Source organism: Solanum stenotomum, chromosome 12 (genome assembly GCF_019186545.1).
Source record: "Solanum stenotomum isolate F172 chromosome 12, ASM1918654v1, whole genome shotgun sequence".
Classification (NCBI taxonomy): domain Eukaryota; kingdom Viridiplantae; phylum Streptophyta; class Magnoliopsida; order Solanales; family Solanaceae; genus Solanum; species Solanum stenotomum.
In genome coordinates, this window is record NC_064293.1 from 10,639,801 (window position 1) to 10,650,303 (window position 10,503).

At 34.8% G+C, this 10,503-nt stretch overlaps 1 protein-coding gene and 1 long non-coding RNA gene across 2 annotated transcripts; both read right to left on the minus strand.

Annotated features, from left to right (window-relative positions):
• Nucleotides 1-3,991: 3,991 nt before the first annotated feature.
• Nucleotides 3,992-4,873, minus strand: LOC125847620 (uncharacterized). The gene is made up of 2 exons (XM_049527260.1): nucleotides 4,847-4,873; nucleotides 3,992-4,816 (listed from the first exon to the last, which is right to left on the minus strand). The coding sequence occupies exon 2, from the start codon at nucleotides 4,805-4,807 to the stop codon at nucleotides 4,172-4,174; it is 636 nt and encodes a 211-aa protein (XP_049383217.1). The 5' UTR covers nucleotides 4,808-4,816; nucleotides 4,847-4,873; the 3' UTR covers nucleotides 3,992-4,171.
• A 4,403-nt stretch (nucleotides 4,874-9,276) lies between these two features.
• Nucleotides 9,277-9,950, minus strand: LOC125847625 (uncharacterized). Its single transcript, XR_007444449.1, has 2 exons — nucleotides 9,719-9,950; nucleotides 9,277-9,653 (listed from the first exon to the last, which is right to left on the minus strand). It is a non-coding gene; the product is annotated as an uncharacterized LOC125847625 (long non-coding RNA).
• Between the last annotated feature and the right edge of the window lie 553 nt (nucleotides 9,951-10,503).

Genomic DNA, 10,503 nt, shown 5'->3' on the forward strand with positions numbered 1-10,503 from the left:
CGTCTTGCCCTTGCTCCTGTGCATCCTTCTCTTTCCGTTCGCGTAGGATGGCACCAAGGTTCTTCATCTCCGGGCACTTGGCATAGCCGTGTGGTCCTCCGCATATGTAGCAACCAACTCCCTTAGTGGTCTGCGCCTTCTTCTCCGTGTAGTTCTGGCGCCTGAACCGTCTGTTGTCCGGCTTGTAGGGGTCGTGCTGCTTAGGATGTGCCTGCTGCTCCTTGCCTCGGCCACGGTCTCCCCCACCTTTGGCATGACTGCTTCTTGCATCCTTGCCCTTTGCCTTGTCATGCCGATCATGCTTAAAGTCTGTCAAAGACTCGGCCTGTGTGATGGCTTCGTCTATGGTCTTGACCTGTCGCCGCTCTAACTCCGTCTTGGCCCAATTCTGCAACCCGTCCATGAAGTGGAACAGCATGTCTTCGTCCGTGAGGTTGGGGATCTGAAGCGTTAGAGTTGTGAACTCTTTCACGTACGCCCGAATGCTTCCTGTTTGCTTCAGCTCCCTGAACTTGCGCTTAACCTCATATATGACGTTATTAGGGAAGAAGGCTTTCTTGAATTCCTCGTGGAATTGCTCCCACGTGTTGATGGTGCACGTCTCCTTCCCTATCTCAACTTCTTTGCGCCTCCACCACAGCATGGCCATCTCTGAAAGATACAACACTGCGGTGTTGATCTTGGTCTCATCACTCTTCACCCGGTTACACTTGAAGTAATTCTCCAAGTGCCACAAGAAATTCTCCACCTCTTGAGCATCGCGGATGCCTTTAAACATAGGTGGCTTGGGAGCCTCGACCCTGGCCTCCCTATCACGGTCGGGTGATGCAGATTCTCCAGCTTCCATGCCTTCCTTGAGTGTCCTCATTTCGGCCTTCATGGTTTCAATTGTGTTCAATACCTCCATGAGCCGGCACTCCAAGGAAGTGATAGCCTCCTTCATCTCAAACTCGGCCCGCTGACGTCCCTCCAACTCCTTACGGATGTTTCCGGTCTCCTCAAGGGTGAAGTCTTCAAGAGTCTTGAATTTGTCATCGGCCACGTTCATGCGCCGGCCCACTTGTTAGGACCGAAATAAGCAGGTGTAATGCGGAAGCTAGCAAAGCAAACCTCGAAAGACCACGAGTAAGAAGACAAACGAGAAACACACCAAAAGAGAGAGATTTAACGTGGTTCAGTCAATCGACCTACGTCCACAAAGGAGATGAGCAATCCACTATAAATATGAGAGTACAAAATATAGAGAGAAACAACCTCAACCAATTCACTCGGAATACAATGAGGTACACAAAATTCTCCTTCATAACCGCAACTCTCAAAACCCTAGGACTACATTGTGAATGTTAATTAAGTTAGAAGGAACAAGCCTATATTTATAGAGTCCTAAAACCTTTCCTACAAGAAAAGGACTAGTCAAAATATTGAAACTTTTTCCTAAAAGGAAATCTTATTTATGGTAAGAAATCAGGGCAAATAACCCCAACAAATCTCCCCCTTGGCCTGAATTTCTGACAAAATAAATTTGTCCACCTTCTTTACATAATTTTTAGGATCTTGTATCTCTTCTCCATAATCTCCTCCATCAAATCTACGTCTCGACACAGAGAACTTCTCTGAAACAGTTTCTCCAACAAAATCTTCATTACTGTCAAAAATGTTGCGACTAGAACTACGCCCGCCAAGATGAACACCTATCTTTCTAACCTGGTTCAATAATCAATTATCGAACCACTGAACCTGACTCTATCATTGAATCTGACTCTGATACCACTTGTTAGGACCGAAATAAGCAGGTGTAATGCGGAAGCTAGCAAAGCAAACCTCGAAAGACCACGAGTAAGAAGACAAACGAGAAACACACCAAAAGAGACAGATTTAACGTGGTTCAGTCAATCGACCTACGTCCACAAAGGAGATGAGCAATCCACTATAAATATGAGAGTACAAAATATAGAGAGAAACAACCTCAACCAATTCACTCGGAATACAAGGAGGTACACAAAATTCTCCTCCATAACCGCAACTCTCAAAACCCTAGGACTACATTGTGAATGCTAATTAAGTTAGAAGAAACAAGCATATATTTATAGAGTCCTAAAACCTTTCCTACAAGAAAAGGACTAGTCAAAATATTGAAACATTTTCCTAAAAGGAAATCTTATTTATGGTAAGAAATCAGGGCAAATAACCCCAACACTAATATCTCCACNCTTGCTTCAAGCTTGGATGCCTTACAAATGAATGCCCCATTTATTTATACTACAACCTAGGAATTAAAGTGCAAATAATATTTACTTTATAAGTCCCTCTAATAATTATACTTTGGTCCCATTCTAGAATTCTCTACATATTCTAGGGAATTCTTAAGCCTTCTTGGAAATTCTCAAGGGAGTTCTAGAGTCTTCTACTAACCTCCCCACAACTCTAGATTCTTCTCCCTTATTTCGGTGTCAAATTTGAACTGTGAAGTAGCGGGACATGACACTTGACATAGCAAAATCTGAGCAAGAGGTGCAAGAACTTAAGCAAGTTGTCAAATGTCACACGTGTACTTAGTAAAAAGACAAAGGATGTGACAATAGGGTGAACCTCACATACATTTTGTTGGTCGTGTGATTCATTGTACAAAACAAATCAGCCTAAGGTGGTGGGAGTGAATATAGAGACGAGGTGTGCATTTGAGAGTGGAGAACACCATTAATGTAGAATGACACTTGTGAAATTTACTTTCTTATTTACAATAAAAATATTATGTTTCTCATTTTAAAAATATTATCTTCCTAGAAAGAAAAAAAATCATTCGTAATGGCTTGTTCTAAAAAACGCATACTACTTAGCAATAATTAAGCTCCACCTTCTGTGTATTAATTATTGCATTCATGTCCCACACACCTTGTTCACTTTAGTGGCAATTATTTGAAATTGTCATTTAACTATTTAAGTAGCTTCATTACAAAATAATCTACGTCATTATAATACTAGCTAACCATTTCAAGATAAGACATGTTTAAGCTAATTTACATTAAGGAATTAATATTTGATAATTAAAAAAATAGGAAGGAGCAAAATATCATCAAATGCAAGCTTTTTAAAGTTATTTTCTCAATATGAAATTGGGATCTTCTATAATAAATATAAATATAAAAATCATTTGATTAGGACATTTTAACAATATACTCCTATATCATACGTCATAACTCATAATTTATGTTAGCTTTTCTATTGGGTTATTATTTGACATTTGACAAGTGATAGCCAATCAATCAATTTTATAGATAGTTATCTCCTTTTTTCTCCTTTTCTATTTCCTTTTGTTGCAATTTATACGGTGTACAATTTTTTTCCGGAATTAGCTAAAAAAATGATATTTTTAAATATAGATTTAAATTTAACATTTTACATTTAATTCTTAGTAAGAGTATTTGTAATTATATAAATATTTATAACTTATTTTAAATTCACAAATTTAAAAGATTATTTTTTTGTAAAAATCGTAATCAATCAAAATATATCATCTAAATTGGGATAGGACGAATAATTTTAGTGGGGTGAACCAAAAAGATAAAAGAAGATTTTATGATATAATTGAAATCCCACACACACCTAATAAATATGATGTTACAATTACCAAACTGTGTTTCCAATATGCAATTATATAACTTTTGTACTTTAATCTATTCTTTATTTCCTTTTCCATTTCTTTTCCTACAACACTATGGCTGTCCAAAAACCAATATGAAAGTGGGAGTCATTGGTGACTTGATGGCTTGATGCAGAGATGGACTCCATAAATTCTTTATCTAAATACTGCTTTACTTTGTTTGTCTGATTTTTATTTGATAAAACAAAAAAAAAAAAAAAATGTGATTTGAAGCTAGAAACATATCAAATATCATTTAATCATGTGATTCTAAACATATTTTGTAAAGAGTTGTAAAAAAAAAGATATTATTATAATAAAATTTTAAAAATAAAGAAACCAAACAAATTAAAATATATAAAATATATAGAGAAGGAAAACATCAAATCATATAATTGGGCTCAATCACAGCCTGGTTGACTCACTGAAACTATATTCATTCGGCTTGAATCATTGCCCAAAGAACAAAAAAATAAAATAAAAATTACACTAACGATAAACAACTATATATATAATTATTGATGAATCGACTTAGCCATTGAACCCGGTCTGACTCCACACTGCATCTCGAACTCGACTCATGTCCCGACCCTTTAATGTCCTTCCCACGCCTTCAAACATCGAATCGGTTGTTGATTTTCGTGACCTACCATATCCACGAGCTAAATACTCATGTGGCGGAACCATATCCAACTCATGATCATCAACACCATCGTCCGAGTCATGAAATGACTCAACCGAGTCAACTCGATATATCTTTGACCAATCAGGAACATTCACGGGAGCCGAGGATGCCATGTGGTGTCCACGTGGAGACTGCGCTGCCAGGCTGTCTTGTCCACGAAATTGATGAATGATCCGAGATGATGACGTGGCTTTACCTGCATCATCATCAAAAGCCAATGACAAGCCGCCTCCTCCTCCAGCTTGGCGTCGGCTGCTCCTAAAACTTCCGACGTCACTCTCTGCGGACGCGCGTGAATTACAAGCGCCGTTCATCAAATGATCATCGTCGCCACCGTTGACCACCATATCATCAACGGTTGACCAAACATCATCTTCTCCAAATTCCGATGTTTCGTTGACTGTTTGATTTGCATGATTGTAACTGTAACTTCCTAAATACCTTTCACTCATACTGATGGTCAGCTTTCGACCTTTCGCCATTTAATTAACTTATATATATATATATATATATATATATAATTACGAAAATACTTTATTTTCTTTAATTAACTACTTGGGTTACCAGAATCTTGATTTTCCGGCGATCCCAGAAAAAAATCATAAATAAAAATGAGTTTTAGCTCTCTGAAAGAAAGCTCAAAAGTGTAGACTCAGCTTCTAAGGCTGGTGTTGTATATATAAGATGTGATAGCGAGAGGGGAAAACTTAATTTGCATTTCATGTGAATTTGGAGGTCATTTTGCAATCGTCATCATAATTTCATAAATATTAGAGTATATGTAGTGAATCAAAATCATCCTAAACTAGTAAACATATTACTAGTTATATATTTAAACTACTAAACATGGCCGTGCTTCATGCAATGTAAAAAAAAAAGTTAAAATCATGATTTTTAAAAATAATATTTGGTGCGATCGTCAAATTCAAATAAATTAAATGCTAAACTCTAACTCATTTTAACACATAGTTTTACTCTCTTTATCCAATAATAATTGTTCATTATTAACTTGGCACACCATTTAAGAAATTGTAAATGATAAGGGTGATTTTACCAAATATTCCTATTAAATATTAGTCATCCAAATGATTAAAGTTCATTAAATCTAACTAAAAGAATTGTGTCAACTATAAAAGCTTCTTGAACTTTTCAACCCAATAACTATATTCTTAGATTCACAAGAAATCAAGTAAGTTTTCCCTTGAAAATAAATTATGATGTCAAACTTCTAATAGCTTTCAAACTCAATAACTTTGATCCTTATATCTTCAATCTTCACTTTTGAATCTTCAATATTCATTTTTGAAGCTTGAACTTTTTTATCCACAATATTGGAACCTTCAACTTTAACAATATTAGAACTTTTAAGATTTTTTTTGATATATTATCAAGCTCTTTTCTGTTTCTTCAAAAAATTATGTTTATAATATCATTGGCAATTGAGAGAATTTTAAAGAAGTAATGCAAGTAGCAGAAGGAGTATTAGGTATTGGAATGGAATGACGTATTTTAATAATAAATGTGCTTGGCAATATATTAAATATTGAAAGCCTAACTTTGATTTATCATTCCAAAGTATTGGGAAATGAATTCAAAAATATGATTTAATAAGGGTAAAATGGATAGAAACGGGTAAATTATCCATGGATTTCATAAAGTGGAAAAGTATTATTGTCCATCTAAAATTTTAGATGAACAACAATATTTTTCCACTTTATGAAATTCATGGATAATTTACCTATTTCTACCATTTTACCCTTACTAAATCAGATTATTGAATTCATTTCCCAACACTTTGGAATTATAAGTCAAAGTTAGATTTTCATTTCAACATCTAATAAATAGCCAATCACATTTATTATTAAAACATGTCCTACCATTTCAGTGCCTAATACTCTTTCTTCTATATGCATTACTTCTTAGAATTTTCTCAATTGTCAATAATATTATAAGCATAATTTTAAAAGAAATAGAAAGAGAAACAAAAAAGAGCTTGATAATGTATCCGAAAAAAAAAAAACCCTTAAAAGTTCTAATATTATTAAATTTGAAGGCTCCAATACTGTGGATAAAAAGGTTCGAGCTTCAAAACGGAATATTGAAGATTCAAAAGTGAAGATTGAAGATATAACGATCAAAATTATTGAGAAAGCTATTAGAAGTTTGACACCATAATTTATTTTCAAGGAAAAACGTACTGGATTTCTTGTTAATCTAAGAATGTAATTATTGGATTGAAAAGTTTAAGAAGTTTTTATAGCTGACATAATTCTTTTACTTGGATTTAATGAATTTTAATCATTTGGATGACTAATATTTAATAGCTATAGTTTGGTAAAATTACCCCTATCATTTACTACTTCTTAAAGGTGTGTCAAGTCAATAGTGAACAACTATTATTGGACAGAGAAAGTATTAAAGTAGTAATAATTGAACATTAAGATGCTTTTATCCACTTAAATATGTTTTTTTTATAAAGTTATGATATAGTAATAAGTATAAAAATTAGAATAAACACTTTAAGTTATAAATAAAATAAATGCATATGACTTGTCTTTTCCGGATGCAAATTCACGGAGAATGTATTATTTGCTCGGGAAATTATCAGGGATATACACTTAAGAAGCAAGGAGGCTAATGTAGTGGTGAAGTTGGATATGGCTAAAACATATGATAGAGTGGCTTGGATATTCCTAACTAAAGTCCTACGACAGTTTGGTTTTTCAGAGATGATTATAGATATGGTTTGACGGTTGATTTCTGCAAATTGGTACTCAGTACTAATTAATGGACAAAGCCATGATTTCTTTCACTCAACTAGAAGACTAAAACAAGAGAATCCTCTGTCTCCAACTTTGTTTATCATGGTTGCTGAGGTATTATCCAGAAGCCTCAATCAACTCAATGATCAGGAGTCTTTTAGAGGATTCAGAATGCCCAAATGGAGCCCTAAAATTAATCATCGAGCATATGCTGATGATAAAATTTTATTTGGCTCAGGAGACAGGCATTCAGTGATCCAAATGATGAAGGTATTGAGGGATTATGAAAAGGTATGGGGTCAGATGATCAACAAGGAAAAGAGTTTTTTCTACCTACATGACAAGACTCTTTTGATTATCACAATATGACTGAGAAAACTGACTGGAATTAGGCCTGGTAGCTTCTCGTTCACATATCTAAGTTGTCCTATTCCTATATACTATGGAAGAAAGAAAAGAAGCTACTTTGAGGGTTTAATAAAAAAGATTGCTGCTAGAATATTCTCATGGCAGAACAGGTTCCTATCATTTGGTGGAAAATATATATTGATAAATCATGTATTGCAATCGATTCCAATCTACATGTTATCTACTATGTCTCCACCAAAAAGTGTTATAGACCAAATCCATCAGCTCTTTGCTAATTTCTTCTGGGGAAACTATGTTGGAATAAGAGGTAAACATTGGGTAACTTGGATGGATATGTGCTACCCAAAAAGTGAGGAGGATTAGGCTTCAGATCCCTCTATGATATATTTAATGTCCTATTTGCTAAACGGTGATGAATTTTTAGAACTCAGACATCTTTGTGGAGCACATTTATGGGATCAAAATAGAGGTGTATCACAGGTCTGGAGGGAAATGGCAACAATCAGAGAAGATGTGGAGCATGAAATATGTAGGCAACAGAAGGAAGGTACTGCTAGTTTCTGGCTGAAAAACTGGACTAAGCAAGGTGCTCTATATTATACAGAAATTAAAAAGAGTAGAGGAGGAAGTAGAGGTTAAAGAGATGATCCATAATGGGCAATGGAACACAGTAAGACTAAGTCAATTGTTATCTCAGGAAATGGTGGAATACATTCTGGAGACCATTAATCCCAATATGAACATGGTTGAATCAGACAAGACATGGTGGATGGGAAATAATCAAGGAGATTTCACTGTTAGATCAGCTTTTCAGTTAACAAGGTAGAAAGGAGAAGAGAAAGAATGGATGAATAATATATGGATCAAGGGGTTATTGTTTAAAATCTCCTTCTTTCTTTGGAGGGTATAGCGAAGGCGAATTCCCACAGATGATGTTCTTAAAAGAATGAAAGTACATGTGGCATCCAAATGTTACAACTGTAATGTGGGAGAGGCGGAAACAATGCAACACCTTTTTCAAACAGCTCCCATAGCCCAAAAGTTATGGAAGCACTTTGTTTCATATGCAGGTATTAGCATTGAAGGAGTTCACTTGAAACAACTTATTACTATTTGGTGGGACTGGCCAAGACAGTGTAAGGAGAAGCAAATCCTCAAGGCAATACCAACAATTATTTTGTGGGAGTTATGGAAAAAGAGGAATGCTAGAAACTATGGAAAGGAGGAGACATATGCTAGAATACTGGGGCAATGTCAACACACAATCCAAATGCTAATGAAAGTAAAATATCCTTGGGTTAGAGGAGGATCTCAGGATTGGATGGACATACTTACCACTCTTAGTATTTACAAGCCAACACTATACTATAAAATAGTGTACCGGGAAAAACCAGCAATAGAATAGGTGAAATGTAATACATATGGTGCATGTAGGGGAAATCTTGGACAAAGTTCATATGGCTTCAACATAAGAGACAACAAGAGAGAGATAATATATGCAGATGCCCAAACCATAGGGGATGCAACAAATATGGAGGCTGAAATTATAGGGGTACTGAAAGCGACGCAGTTTTGTGATACTCATAACTTTAAGAAAATTATACTGGAAACTTACTCATTGACACTCAAACACATGTTTATAAAGCAGTGAAAAGTGCATTGATCACAAATGGAAAAGATAAAGGACATACAACTATATATATCAAGGAAACAAGTTCAAATAAGGAATATATTTCAGGAAGCTAATCAGTTCGCAAACTATCTAGCAAATATGGCCCTAGATCAAGCAGAGAAGATAGAAGTAAGAAGTTTCTACAATCTACCAAGCAAAGGAAGACGGAACATTAACATAGACAAACAACAAATTCCGTCATTGAGAATTAAAACAAGGAGGATTAACCCAATAAGCTATGCTAAGTGCAGTTACAAATCAGAAATACACAACGATAATATGTACAGATCAGAGTTTTGTCTTCTAAGAGACGATCTAGTTGTATTGAAGCTTTCTAGCCTAGAGCTACCTTAACTCATAAAAAAGGACAAGCAAAAAGTGGGGGATCTCAAACCGATAAATTACTGGAAGTGCAGCCTCGATCCAGCAGGTCGATATACCTCAAAGCCTTCAGGAGGAGTGTCATGGTTAAATCCCAACAAAAAGTTCATCTTGAACTACAAACGCCTCCACCGGATTTCACATCTGGAAAAAAGATGAAGTTAGTTGCTAGTTTAGTTGGAGGTGGAACAACATCAAAAAGCAAATACCTTTGTTAGCTAATACAGCACTTCCCCAACCACGGATGGAGCACATTAATGACCAGAGAAAGAAAATGAGCAACGACAAGGAGACGGGAACAAGAAACATGGGAGCGGCGGAGAGTAGGATTGGGATTTATGGGAAGCTCTAATTAAGAAACCCTATTTTAGGGGAAGACTAGTACTTAGCTAGTCTTAAACTTCCTAATATGGGTCAGCTGAACATTTCTTATTTTGGGCTTATTTTTTGATTGTTTGTATGACTTTTTGGTGAAGAGAAATAAACGGACCACTGGTCCAAAGTATTTAATTAAAAATAAATAAATATATATATATATATATATATATATATATATATATATTAGCCTCAAAACCTCTTCCTTAAAGAAATTGTTTGAAATAAAAGAAAAGTATTAAGATTCTATATTTAAGAAATTTTTTTACAATGCTTTTCAACATATATTATAAAGAAAAGTCATCAAATTGCAATTAATCAACAATATAAGTATGCGTATAGAAAACAAAGTCAAAATTATTGATAAACAATTATTAATGTGAAAACTCCATCCATCTTTTGTACTTACCCCTAAAATCCACATTAAAATAAAAAGTAGAATAATATACATTGTAATAATCCGCAACATGATATAATATGAATTAGAAAAAATGGTATTTTACACATTAATGTGAAAATAATCCGAAATGAAATTTAACTCATCAATTGAGAAATAAAAATTTAAATAAAAACCGACATTAGATTAGAATATAATTAAACAAAAGAATTAAGCAATATG

Coding starts and splice junctions, on each gene's coding strand:
- LOC125847620 (XM_049527260.1), bottom strand. CDS start 4,807: ATGGCGAAAGGTCGAAAGCTGACCATCAGTATGAGTGAAAGGTATTTA.